Source organism: Oncorhynchus masou, chromosome 32 (assembly GCF_036934945.1).
Source record: "Oncorhynchus masou masou isolate Uvic2021 chromosome 32, UVic_Omas_1.1, whole genome shotgun sequence".
NCBI lineage: Eukaryota > Metazoa > Chordata > Actinopteri > Salmoniformes > Salmonidae > Oncorhynchus > Oncorhynchus masou.
Window position 1 is genome coordinate 3270837 of NC_088243.1, and position 14907 is coordinate 3285743.

At 44.3% G+C, this 14907-nt stretch overlaps 1 protein-coding gene across 1 annotated transcript; it reads left to right on the forward strand.

The window, feature by feature from the left end:
• The first annotated feature begins 2199 nt into the window (after positions 1-2199).
• Positions 2200-14362, forward strand: pgrmc2 (progesterone receptor membrane component 2). Its single transcript, XM_064953107.1, has 3 exons — positions 2200-2576; positions 11084-11239; positions 12828-14362. The coding sequence occupies exons 1-3, from the start codon at positions 2234-2236 to the stop codon at positions 12923-12925; spliced, it is 597 nt and encodes a 198-aa protein (XP_064809179.1). The 5' UTR covers positions 2200-2233; the 3' UTR covers positions 12926-14362.
• Positions 14363-14907: the final 545 nt, after the last annotated feature.

A 14907-nucleotide genomic window follows, 5' to 3' on the forward strand; every position in this document is an offset into this window, starting at 1 on the left:
GAGCCCCATCCCCCTCTCCCTGCCTCCCCCTTTCCTCCTTCAACTAGGCTGCTGTGGTCAGAGAGACATCGTAAATTCCTGAGGATCTCCTCATGGACACACAGTATAGAGAGAGTAAATGTTCCCCTATCCACATCGAGGGGACAGCAGTGGAGAAGGTGGAAAGTTTTAAGATCCTCGGCGTACGCATCACTGACAAACTGAAATGGTCCACCCACACAGACAGCATGGTGAGGAAGGCGCAACAGCTCCTCTTCAACCTCAGGAGACTGAAGAAATTTAAAACACTCACAAACTTTTACAGATGCACAATCGAGAGCATCCTGTCGGGATGCATCACTGCCTGGTACGGCAATTGCACCGCCCGCAACCGTAAGGCTCTCCAGAGGGTAATGTGGTCTGCACAACGCATCACCGGGGGCAAACTACCTGCACTCCAGGACACCTACAGCACCTGATGTCACAGGATGGCCAAAAATATCATCAAGGACAACAACCACCCGAGCCACTGCCTGTTCACCCCGCTATCATCCAGATGGCGAGGTCAGTACAGGTGCATCAAAGCTGGGACCGAGAGACTGAAAAACAGATTCTATCTCAAGGCCATCAGACTGTTAAACAGCCATCACTAACATTGAGTGTCTGCTGCCAACATACTGACTCAAATCTCCAGCCACTTTAATCATTAAAAATTGGTTGTAATAAATGTATCACTAGTCACTTTAAACAATGCCACATAATGTATAATGTTTACATACCCAACATTACTCATCTCATATGTAAATACTGTACTCTATACCATCTACTGCATCTTGCCTATGCCGCAAGGCCATCGCTCATCCATATATTTATATGTACATATGCTTATTCATTAATAGAATAGAAGAATAGAATAGAAGTTTCCTAATGCTTAAGTTGTAACGAGAGTACTGATATAAGTAGGACAAACACTTTATATTGGAGTTGTCTCGAGATGGCTATGTATATTCATGTCATGAGGCTAGTAGTGGAACCGATGTGAATTGGCTAGCTAGTTAGCGGGGTGCACGGTAATAGTGTTTCAATCGGTGACATCACTCGCTCTGAGACCTTGAAGTAGTTGATCCCCTTGCTCTACAAGGGCTGTGGCTTTTGTAGAGCAATGGGTAACAATGCTTTGAGAGTGGCTGTTGTTGATGTGTGCAGAGAGTCCCTGGTTCGAGCCCAGGTAGGGGTGAGGAGAGGGACAGAAACGATACTGTTACAGTGGCATAGCATTTCTCTCCATTGAATACCGGAAGTTGATGTCAGCAACCCTCATCGAATATTCAAAAATAGATTACAATAATGAGATGTATCCACCAATCCAAAGAAAGGATAGGTGGGAGCTAGAAAGCCCGCCGTGCCGTTTTGCGGACAATTACTCCCATTGTTAGGGCGGAGACTTGTATCTTATCAGTATGTCCATAATCTTTGGTTGTACTCTAAGTATGTTGTAGACTGTAGAGCATGAACCTGGAGGAGCAAGTCTCTTCTTTGAAGTTTGCAGAAAACGTCATGTTGTTGTCCAGGGTCTGCCAAGGTTCTTTGCACTCCGGGAGGGGGACAACATGGAGTTGTCAACCATGATGGAGAGGTCTTTGAGTGGCAGGCCTTACCCGTGAGGAAGAGCATCTTGTCAAAGTTGAGCTTGAGGTGGTGGGCTAACATCCAAGCTGAGATATTTGCCAGGCACCCAGAGATGCGTGTGGCCACCTGGGTGTCAGACGGGGAAAGGAGAAAAATGGTTGTCATCCGCATAACAATGATAGGAGAGACCATGTATCCAATAGTACCAGATTTGAAACGATCCCATGTTTTAGTGGATGTGTAAAGTAAAGTAATGGGTTTGTGCTACGATTGACCCATATTATTAGGCTAATTGACCAGGAATTATTGTTCGTGAGAAAGATTCTCAGCATATGCACATTATTAAAGGCCATGGGCACAAACTGGGCTATTGTTGTTATATTATTTCACAATAACTTAATCCTTACTCTAAATGGCTATGCCGTTAATTAAGAAACTGCGCATTGCTTTCTCCGTGCAACTAATCTCTGGCCTAGAAACACACAACTTTTCGCTATCATTTCAACAAAAAGCCCATTGTCTTGCTGGTGTTATTGTGCTGCTCCTTGAATGATTGACGCAGGCCAATCATATCTGATGAGGAGCCCCAGGTGGGCGGGTCTTTGTGTTCGGCTCTATCGACAGTATGGCGGACGATGGCGACAGGTCGACTGGAGCTGTTGATACTAGTGGCGGGCAGAGAACTTCAGATGAGTCAGACGGGTTCAGTCTTGGCGGGATGTTGTTAAATTTAAGTATTTTAGTTTTAGTGGTTACGATCTGCTATGTTATTTATCGGCGATGGGGTAAACGGATTGGTGCTGACGCGGCCCAGGGAAGCGAGGCCTCGTCTCTGCCGAAGATGAGAAGACGTGATTTCACTTTGGAGCAACTTGGGGAATACGATGGACTGCAAAACCCCCGGATCATGATGGCAGTCAATATGAAAGTATTCGATGTTACCACTGGCAAAAAGTTTTATGGTCGAGGTAGGAATCCGTGAATGGAAAAGAGCACACTAGTTAGCTAGGCATTGTAGCTTAGCTACTGTGTCTGGCACCAGTCGAGACCAACACAAATGATGATGGCATCGGTTATTTGGGCGCAATAGCTAGCTTCGGCTAGCTAACTAACTCAGTTACAGCAAGTTATTTTAGTGATTTAATTTTGCACGTTAGTTAATCTGGCACTTTGCATTTACATGGCTTGATAGCCAGATAGCTAGTTTGTCTGTGCAAGCAGTGTCTTCTAGTTTGTAGCAGTATGTTAACGTTAGACACGCTTGTTTACAAGGTGGTTAGCTAACTAGATATCTATGCTACCTGTTATGTAGCTACATCTAAACTAGGTTGTTAGCTAGACAGATTGATCAGCGTAAGCTGAAGTAAGGACCACGAAACAAACTTTAGCTAGTTAACTAGTTATCCCCAAAGGCGTGCGGAAAAACCAAGCCCCTGTGCTAGCTAGCGCTAAACCACGTCCGTTTTTAAAGCCAGGCATAGTTGCTAGGTAGCAAACAACTTTGCCAGATGGCTAAATTATCTTACTGCTAAATATCAGAACTGTTTTGAGATCATATCAAGTTACACAGCTAGCTAACCTACAGCTAACGTTGTAGGTTGTCCTATACGAGCCATATTCTGAGGATTAATGCTGTGGGCTAGGCCTAGCTGATCAGCTGTAGAAGATTGCTAGCTAACATTAGCTAGGCTCGTAGCTAGGTAGGTATGCTGTTGGCCATTGTAGGACCCATTAACTTGGCTGGCGGACCCACCCATCAACCTCACTTATGTAATCATGATCATAAACCATTTACATCATCCATCTGGCTAGCTAGTCTCGAAGGAGTGGAAAGTTAACCAAAAATGTTTCTAACAAGCCTTTAACCAACAATGCAGTTTTAAGAAAAATAAGTGTTAAGTAAAAAATAGCAAATAATTAAAGAGCAGCAGAAAAATAACAAAAGTGAGGCTTTATACAGGGGGTAACGGTACAGAGTCAATGTTTCGGGGCACTGGTTAGTCGAGGTAATTGAGGTTATATGTACATGAAGGTAGAGTTAAAGTGACTGTATAACTGTATAGATTCTGTCCCTCTCCTCACCCCTACCTGGGCTTGAACCAGGGACCCTCTGCACAAATCAACAACTGACACCCACGAAGCATCGTTACCCATCACTCCACAAAACTTGCAGAGCAGGGGGAACAACTACTTTATGGTCTCAGTGAGTGATGTCACCGATTGAAACGCTATTAGCGAGCACCACAGCTAACTAGCTAGCCATTTCACATCGGTTACTCACCCCCCTTTTGCCCTCCTCCTTTTCCCGCAGCAACCAGTGATCTGGGTCAACAGCATTAATATAACAGTATAGCTTCTGTCCCTCTCCTCACCCCGAAACAGGGACCCTCTGCACACATTGACAAGTCACCCTCGAAGCATCATTACCTAGCGCTCCACAAAACCTGCAGAGCAAGTGGAACAACTACTTCAAGGTCTCCGAGCGAGTGACATCACCGATTTTTAAACGCTATTAGCGCGCACCCCCGCTAGCTACCTAGCCATTTTACATCGGGTACATATGCATAGATAATAAACAGAGTAGCATCAGAGTAAAATAGGGAGTGGGGTGTACAGTGCAAATAGTCTGGGTAGTTGTCTGATTAGCTGTTCAGGAGTCTTATTGCTTGGGGGTAGAAGCTGTTAAGAAGCCTTTTGGACCAAGACTTGACGCTCTGGTACCGCTTGCCGTGCGGTAGCAGAGAGAACAGTCTATGCCTTGGATGGCTGGAGTCTTTGACAATTTTTAGAGCCTTCCTCTGACACTGTCTGGTATAGAGGTCCTGGATGGCAAGAAGCTTGGCCCCAGTAATGTATTGGGCCGCTCGCACTACCCTCTGTAGTGCCTGGTGGTCAGAGGCCGAGTAGTTATGATTCTTTCTGAGGATATGACAAGTGTTTGGTGCTCTCTGTCCTGTGCTAGTCTTGCTAACACCAGCTTCTCTACGTCCATGTTGGCATGCAGCAACGATAATGTGCCCTCAGACTTCAAAACCATATGGTGGTTGGATATCCCTGTTTTGAATTGAATGAATCATGATCTATTATTTGCAGCTATCATCATGAATAGGGTGCATAAATCATCACTCACATTTTCTACACTAAAATGGGGGACATTAGACAACTGCAACCTGTTATACATTACGATCGTGTGGCTAGCAAGTAGCAACTAACTTTAGCTTGCATTGATCAGCCTACAGAAAGCCAGCCAGCTAATAAACTTTAGCTTGTTTGCTATCAACTTGAAATCGGATAGCTAGCCTTATGTATGTTTTAGTTATAAATGAACTAGTTAGCTAATTATAGGCTGAACATTTCCTTACTCCACTGAAGTTATTCATGTTTCTTCTTGGATGTCCTCTGTATATATAGTAAGTCAATGATGTGAATCACCCATGCATTCTAGCTAGCTACTACTGTACTACCCATGTTCACTTATGGCATGTTTCCTCCCTGCCCCCTAATTTTGCAATGCATGAACGTGAAGTACCCTAAACCTGAATAGATCTGTCTGACCCAAAAATATCTATTGATTTTGTTAGTTAGCCTCACTCATATCATATTGAAAACGGCAAACATCTTAGAATTGCACAAATAAAAAATGTAGCTCCGGTATCAAGAGGGGGGCCAATAAAATGTTTTACTCACAGTGGGGGGTTTATGGATGTGGTTACGCAGACCGGCCCTCCATGATGTGCTGTAGAGTGTGCTGTCTTTCATCCCTCTAGCCTGGTGCAGTGGGACAATTCTTGTTCAGCCTCATACTAGCATGATTATGGATAGTTCAACTCCTGTAAATAGTGAACATATTTTTTTTGATGTCCATGGGACAGTTTTCCAACCATAACATTGTAAAACACTCACAGTGGGCTATGAGTTTTTCCAACTTGAGACCCTAGCAGGGTTTCCTTTAGGAAAATGTGGTGCCGGACAATGTGACTGGGAAGATTTTAATTTACCAGCCATTTGAGAAATATACCGGACCCCCATGCATTTGTTGTGTAACCCATTAGGGTGTCCACCCATGGTGCTCAGAGTAACCCATTAGGGTGTATGAAATCAGTGTGAAATCAGAGTATAGTAATTTATCTTAACAGAATATGCAAGTCCTGTAATGAAGTGATTCGTAATGAATGCGATTTGAGGCAAAGCTCCAATCTAAACACATATGGTGTGTCTCCAGAATGGGGGGGTGGTGAAGATATGGTGTGTCTCTCCAGAATGGGGAGGGGTGTGGTGAAGATATGGTGTGTCTCTCCAGTGAATCACAGTGTATCAATATGTCTATATGGCAGAGGCTGATCTCACATTAGTTCATTTTTAGCTTTTGGATTTTATTTAACTTCTGATTTTTATGATTAACCACGTGGCATTGATTTTGAGAAATGATAACGTTATCATCGAAATGAAACTTCCACAAAAATGCTAATTTGAAAATTGTAACTACAGATCGATAGAAATGGTAGGATAAATTGTAAGCTTCCCCAAACTTTAAGTGTTTATAATAGAATTACCTCGCCGTTTCCATGGTGGAATTTGCCTATAGGCTACTTTGAAGCAAGGCAAGACATGCCTCGTAATATGAAGTAAAACATTCACGTTTCAAAAAATTAAGTAGGCCTATGATTTTGAAATGCATACTGCCTCCAGCTCACATTGTAAAGTGGTGGGGATGCGCTGATAGCCTATTGCATTCACGTGAATGTGAGGCACGCTTCAATTAGGCTACCAGTTGACAAATAGAAATAGCAGGAGTAGCTCCTTTAATTGTGCACCAAAACTGTTTTTAACACACGATTACGTTTAGCATTGTTGTGCAATGAATGGGCTGAAACAAGGAAATTGGCTCCACCAGCAACCAGCTGAGGAGCTGCAGGAGAAATCCCACTCAAAATAGGCTGTGTAATGTGTTAGTCATTATGTAGACTAATCAAAATACACACACGCCAAGTTAATTCCACTATATTATGCAAATTAACCTATAGACCGATAAGCGTGACGGTCACATGTCATGTACTAGTATTTCCATCAATTAATCCTTGAGTCTATTGACGCACCCATGCGTCAATCTAAGTAACAAAAAAAAAATCAATCCATCAGTTTAAACTAGAGATCTTCATGGGCTGCGTGTCAATCCACCCCATCCGCCAATGTCGGCCTTCCACATCTGTGGTGAAAGGTAGCAGAGCTAAAGCGGTGTTTGTCAGACCAAGAGACATCCCGAAAATCGGTCTTCTCACAAAAATGTCTGTTGCATATGAGTGGTTTTACCGACAAACTATTGTGACCACTCTATGGAAAGGGGAGACTCTGACGAACATGATGTTCTCTGTTTAGCTTTACAAGTGTCACGGGACCTGTATGAGGGTAACCCACACAAACTAATGTGCCAGCAAAAATAAGGGGTTAATTGTGTCCAGAAAACACATTTCCTGAGCTTTCCGATCTCCTATATATAGGACAGACACTTAACCTTATTTTTTGACTCTCTTTTTGACATTTCTGAATGTGTTGTTCAATTAGTTTATATGGGCTATTGTAGTAAAGGCCAAATTCAATATGTCATATGTCGTCACTATGTTAGGTTTAATTTCAGTCAATAATGGAATGAAAAGGTCTAGGTAGCCTAGCCAGCCAAGCCATTTGTGGCACACCTGTTATGTCAGTGGCGGCTGGCTTGGGTCCCACAACATCCTCTTGCAGATACTACCTTCATATTCTCTGTGTCCTACAGCAGGACAAGTGGAGAGAAGAGCGAGAGAGGGGTGTTTCAATGTACAGGCCGTGCTGGGGGTCATGATGCCTGTGCTGAAGGGCAAGTGGGCAGACATCGCCACAGACACCTACAGGAGCTTCTGATGTTAAGTCAAACCACCTCTGGCACTACTTCTTGCAGTACTTGAAGAAAACCTTCTATAGACATTCCCTTCCTGAACCAGACTATATATTCTTATCACTCTCTCTGGCTGTGTCCGAATACCCATACTTGCGTTCTAAATAGTAGGTTGTTAGAGTATGCAAAATCATTTTGTTTAAATGTGACATTTTAAAAATCAAGTATACTTTAAATGCCTGATGCCAAAGCCTAAATGTGTATGACAACAGCTGATGGATCAGATATGGGGAGGATCAACCAATAGCGGGAAACAACGCAATTGCGCATGACACATTCTCAGTATGCCAAAATAAATGTTTTCTAGTATGCAACATTTCATCTGGTATGGTTTAAATGTCAGGATGTTGCACTTATCTCCGCTCTTCATCTATTAGGATTAGATGTGCACTTTCCCACAATAAATTGGAAGAGGTGGGCTGCGAGTGATGGGCTCTAGCTCCAAGTAGCCAACACCAAAACTAGGCTACTTAACTGGGAAGATACCCAAAGCTACTGTGGTGGTGTTCAAATGTAGGCTAAGTAGTTTTTGTTCTCCTTAAAATGTTCATGAATATTGCATCTTTGAAAATGATATTTTGATTTCTGAATGTGTCGGCACCGGGGAAAGGGGATGTGGCTGCGTTACTAATGTCATATTAATCAGGACTTTTGATTTGAACAGAGTTAGTTTCATAGGCTATGCTACCTTCTTGAATTATTACAGTTATGGATCAAGTAGTTATTCTGATCTCGTTCCCAATAATCAATGCTTTAGTTTATTATGTTGCTGTCCAGGGGTTCTGAAGTTTGGTTAGGGTCCATGTTTTCTGTGCAATAGCCTTTTGATTTGAACTTTTCAAATGTTTTGGTTTGTGTACTAGGCTATTTGATTTATATACAGTACCAGTCAAAAGTTTAGACACCTACTCATTCAAGGGTTTTATGTTGCACTTCTATCACTGTATTCAGTCTACTTAATGGTCCATCGCTGTATTCAGTCTACTTAATGGTCCATCGCTGTATTTAGTCTACTTAATGGTCCATCGCTGTATTTAGTCTACTTAATGGTCCATCGCTGTATTTAGTCTACTTAATGGTCCATCGCTGTATTTAGTCTACTTAATGGTCCATCGCTGTATTAAGTCTACTTAATGGTCCATCGCTGTATTCAGTCTACTTAATGGTCCATCGCTGTATTTAGACTACTTAATGGTCCATCGCTGTATTCAGTCTACTTAATGGTCCATCGCTGTATTTAGTCCACTTAATGGTTCATCGCTGTATTTAGTCCACTTAATGGTCCATCGCTGTGTATTGAGTCTACTTAATGGTCCATCGCTGTATTTAGACTACTTAATGGTCCATCGCTGTATTTAGCCTACTTAATGGTCCATCGCTGTATTGAGTCTACTTAATGTCTTATAGGCCTATCATGCACACACACTACTTACTCATTTACAATTGTAAATGACTTCCAATCTGCTGTCATTGGTGTGTCATCACTATAATTTCCATTCCGACATTACATGTATCCATCACTGTGCCGTTCTATATTGTTGAGGTACAGTTCTAGGTCATTGTTCATACCATATGTAGGTCATATGAACTTCATCCACAACGATTCAGATGATTTTGGAGCTGTATAGGACTGAGGTCAACATATCTCTCCCTGTCTTCCCCAACCAGCTCTCCGGACTTCCGAAGACAAGGTCTCATGCACCCTCCCATATAGTGTTCTTGTCTTTCTCCACAACCACCGATCTGAGACCCAGGGCTGTTGCATCGTGGATTTGGTCGACCATAGACTTTAACAGGGATGCGAAGGCCAGAATTTGAGGCTTTTTACCTAGCCTCTTGAAGATTAAAACTAGCTAGCTAACTGGTGAAGGAGGCTTTTGGCAAGTCCGCCAATACACCCTCCCCTCGCACAAAGGCTTGAAATGCTACTATTTGAATTCAATCCCTAAAATGGTTGTTACTATGTGGCAGTGGTCTCGATCCCCTTTCCAGAATGCTCCATCACTGAGTTTTCCCCAAGAAGTTTTAGTTAGACTAGCTAGTCTAGCTAACTTTACCTCTCTAGTGGGGGGGCGTAGCAAATTGACGAGGAAGCATGTGGGACGTTCATTAGAGCATGCAAATAGCGTGTTTTTGAAAACGAATAAACTTGCATTTTTTTTTTAGCTAACCTCTTGTAACCAGCGTTTCTAGCCACGTGGGTCGCCGCCTCCGTGGAGTCGCGTGGGTCGCCTCCTCCGTGGAGTCACGTGGGTGGTCGCCGCCTCTGGAGTCACGTGGGCCGCCTCCGTGGAGTCACGTGGGTCGCCTCCTCTGTGGAGTCACGTGGGTCGCCTCCTCTGTGGAGTCACGTGGGTCGCCTCCTCTGTGGAGTCACGTGGGTCGCCTCCTCTGTGGAGTCACGTGGGTCGCCTCCTCTGTGGAGTCACGTGGGTCGCCTCCGTGGAGTCACGTGGGTCGCCTCCGTGGAGTCACGTGGGTCGCCTCCGTGGAGTCACGTGGGTTGCCTCCGTGGAGTCACGTGGGTTGCCTCCGTGGAGTCACGTGGGTTGCCTCCGTGGAGTCACGTGGGTTGCCTCCGTGGAGTCACGTGGGTGGTCGCCGCCTCCGTGGAGTCACGTGGGTGGTCGCCGCCTCCGTGGAGTCACGTGGGTGGCCGCCTCCGTGGAGTCACGTGGGTGGCCTCCTCCGTGGAGTCACGTGGGTCGCCTCCTCCGTGGAGTCACGTGGGTGGTCGCCGCCTCCGTGGAGTCACGTGGGTCGCCGCCTCCGTGGAGTCACGTGGGTCGCCTCCTCCGTGGAGTCACGTGGGTCGCCTCCTCCGTGGAGTCACGTGGGTCGCCGCCTCCGTGTAGTCACGTGGGTCGCCGCCTCCGTGTAGTCACGTGGGTGGTCGCCGCCTCCGTGGAGTCACGTGGGTGGTCGCCGCCTCCGTGGAGTCACGTGGGTGGTCGCCGCCTCCGTGGAGTCACGTGGGTGGTCGCCGCCTCCGTGGAGTCACGTGGGTGGTCGCCGCCTCCGTGGAGTCACGTGGGTGGTCGCCGCCTCCGTGGAGTCACGTGGGTGGTCGCCGCCTCCGTGGAGTCACGTGGGTGGTCGCCGCCTCCGTGGAGTCACGTGTGTCGCCGCCTCCGTGGAGTCACGTGGGTGGTCGCCTCCTCCGTGGAGTCACGTGGGTGGTCGCCGCCTCCGTGGAGTCACGTGGGTGGTCGCCGCCTCCGTGGAGTCACGTGGGTGGTCGCCGCCTCCGTGGAGTCACGTGGGTGGTCGCCGCCTCCGTGGAGTCACGTGGGTGGTCGCCGCCTCCGTGGAGTCACGTGGGTCGCCGCCTCGTGTCATTTCTTTAATAGAACCATATTCTGTTTACTGCACTGCTTCTCCCTACAGACGGTCTTTCTAGAACTGAACCATACAGTTAGATGCAGTAGGTGTAGATTCTGTTTACTGAACCGTCTCTCCCTACAGACGGTCCTTATAGAACTAATCCGTAGTTAAATTCAGTAGGTATATATTCTGTTTAATATACTGTCTCTCTCCCTACAGACGGTCCTTATGGTATCTTTGCGGGCCGGGATGCATCGAGGGGTCTGGCCACATTCTGTTTGGAGAAAGATGCCTTGAGGGAGGACTATGATGACCTGTCAGACCTCAACGCTGTTCAGATGGAGTCAGTCAGAGAGTGGGAGATGCAGTTCATGGGTATGTTCTAAAAGATATGAAACATACAGTACCAGTCAAAAGTTTGGACACCTACTCATTCGAGGGTTTGTCTTTATTTTTTTTACATTGTAGAATAGTGAAGACAAAACTATTAAATAACACATGGAATCATGTAGTAACCAGAAAAGTGTTATACAATTCAAAATATATTTTATATTTGAGATTCTTCAAAGTAGCCACCCTTTGCCTTGATGACAGTTTTGCACACTCTTGGCATTCTCTCAACCAGCTTCATTAGACACCTGGAATGTATTTCAATTAACAGGTGTGCCTTGTTAAAAGTTAATTTGTGGAATTTCTTTCCTTTTTAATGTGTTTGAGCCAATCAGTTGTGTTGTGACAAGGTAGGGGTGGTATATATAAGATAGCCCTATTGGGTAAAAGACCAAGTCCATATTATGGCAAGAACAGCTCAAATAAGCAAAGAGAAACGACAGTCCATCATTACTTTAAGACATGAAGGTCAGTCAATCCAGAAAATGTCAAGAACTTTGACAGTTTCTTCATGTCCGGTTGCAAAAACCATGAAGCTCTATGATGAAACTGGTTCTAGTAAGGACCGCCACAGGAAAGGAAGACCCAGAGTTACCTCTGATGCAGAGGATACGTTCATTAGTTACTAGCCTCTGATTGCAACCCAAATAAATGCTTCAGAGTTCAAGTAACAGACACATCTCAACATCAACTGTTCAGAGGAGACTGTGTGAATCAGGCCTTCATGGTCGAATTGCTGCAAAGAAACCCCTACTAAAGAACACCAATAAGAAGAAGAGACATGCTTGGGCCAAGAAACACAAGCAATGGACATTAGACCGGTGGAAATGTCCTATGGTCAAAATTTGAGATGTTTGGTTCCAACCGCTGTGTCTTTGAGACGCATAGTAGGTGAAGTAGGTGAACAGATGATCTCCGCATGTGTGAATTCCACCGTGAAGCACGGAGGAGGTGGCACACTTAACAATTCAAGGCACACTTAACCAGTATGGCTACCACAGCATTCTGCAGCGATACGCCATCCCATCTGGTTTGTGCTTAGTGGGACTATCATTTGTTTTAGCATGGAAAAAAACACCACCACTCCAGGCTGTGTAAGGGCTAATTGACCAAGAAGGAGAGTGATGGAGTGCTGCATCAGATGACCCGGCCTCCACAATCGGTCAACCTCAACCCAATTGAAATGGTTTGGGATGAGTTGGACCACAGAGTGAAGGAAAATCAGCCAACAAGTGCTCAGCATATATGGGAACTCCTTCAAGACTGTTGGAAAAGCAATCCAGGTAAAGCTGGTTGAGAGAATGCCAAAAATGCCATGTTTGTGGTTATTACATGATTCCATGTGTTATTTCATAGTTTGATGTCTTCACTATTATTCTACAATGTTGAAAATAGAAAAAATAAAGAAGAACCCTTGAATGAGTAGGTGCATCCAAACTTTTGAGTGGTACTGTATGTTTGGATATGAAGATATGTAGGCTATAAATATGTATATGTATGGCTATATTGAAGCCCATTGGAGATGAGAATTCAGAGTGCAGTTTGATTTGACCCCTGTGATCTCGCATTACAGAAAAATACGATTATGTTGGTCGGCTATTAAAGCCCGGGGATGAGCCTTCAGAATACACGGATGAAGAGGACATCAAGGACCACCTGAAACATGACTGAACTGTTGCCCTGTTCTGTTCACACCACCAACCAAAGCCAGGACCCAAATAGCTGCCAGCGCCCGCCTGCCCCTCCCATTCTCCCCCGACCCCCCTCTCTCCTCCGCCTTCCCTCCCCAGCCATTCATCCTCCTCTTATTGGATGGTCCAGTGGGCGGGCTCTGAACTGACTCCTCCATCATACAGATCACCACCAACAGAAACCAATGTTGACAAACTGTTTCAGGGGGATTTGAAGGACATTAACTGGGTTTTGTGCTGTTAGAATATCTGAAAAAGAAACAAAACATTGCTAGAATGCTAGAATTTTTCTTGTGATGTCACGGTTCTCTTCATGTAAACAGAAGCAGAGTGGTTGTCAAGCTGAGAGGTTGTGATGGTCAGAGAAGACTGGGTGGAAAGGGAGAACTTTTAGTTTTGTTCTTCTCCCTCCTCTCAACCGCTTTAGCATTCGATTTGAACCTTATCAATCAATTAATCAATTGCCTGTGGGACTTTTGTTGAAGAAATTTTTTTTGTTGTTTAACTTTCCCCAATTGAAAAGGCAGTGCTGTGGCCTAACCAAAGGCAATGGGAGGGGAGTTATATGTTGCTGTGTTGGTAGTGTGTACACTACTAGGTTCTCTCTGTCAACATGTCGTTCTGTTTGTGGGTTTCCATGTGATTCTATTTGTGTGTGATTCTATTTGTGGGGGGGGCGGGGGGGGAGTAACATATTTAGAATCACTCAGATTGATTGTTTGGGTAATACAAAGGGAAGGTCAGCTGACAGACAGTTCTAATCAATCAACCATTTTCAAGCCACACTACTAGATGTCTGTACAATCCCCAGGACATGAAATGGTCAAAGTATTAATGGTGCCTTATTTTGTTTTATACTACTAAAATCCTGACCAGTCTAAAAAAAACAAAAAAAAAACAAGTGGGAGATTTGTAAAACTATTGTACTCTTCCTGTTTATTAGATCTTTATCTTTGAGGTGTTCTGAAGAGCAGTCTGCTTTAGAGGTATCAGATGAAGGCATGCTCTGGTCTGAGAGAGACTCCCCACATCACAACCTTGTATGTATATGTATATATATATATATATATATATATATATATATACCTCTGTGTTACTGCCATATTTATGTAGTTAATGATGAATTCCATATATTTCTGTGTTGTATTGGCCAAAAGCCCCATGTTTTTTTGTTTTTTTTTAAATGTGGGTGAATCTCAAAAGGAACATTGAAAGTGCTGTGGGGTGGGATCGGGGTATGTTCAAATTTGGGAAAGAAGTCGCTTGTAAATATCTATCATTTTATTAAAGCATGTGCAACAATGATGAACTATGCTGAATTCCTGCCAAGTCATGTATTTAATGTTGGGTATGTGTCTGCAGAGAGAGACCGAGGCAAGGGATTCCTTCATGCATAATAAACTGATTTGGTTAATAATTCATGTCTGATTTATGTTAAATCATGGTCTGTGTAAGACAGAAATGTAGAATGTTACCATACCTAGTCAAATACCCATCTACTTTACAGAAGGAAAACTAGGTGAAATTCAAAAGGCCACTGATACTACACTGAACAAAAATATCAATGAGTTTAAGGAAATCTGTCAATTGAAATAAGTTCATTAGGCCCTAATCTTTGTATTTCGCATAACTGGGAATACAGATATGAGTCTGTTGGTCACAGATACCTTTTTTTAAATTTATTTTTTAAGAAAAAAGGGCTTGGATCAGAAAACCAGTCAGTATCTGGTGTGACCATTTACCTCATGCAGCTTGACACCTCCTTCGCATAGACTTGATCAGTCCATAATACTCATATCAGCCCCTGAGTCGATGAGTACCTGGAGAGACTTGGACTGGTCCCCCCCACAGCAGGTGGCATGGAGATGGGCGAGAAGCAAAATTGTCCTGAAGATTCACCAGAGTACTCATTCCTACAAATGAGCTAGGTCTCTTGAAGGAGCAGGTAGACACATAATGACC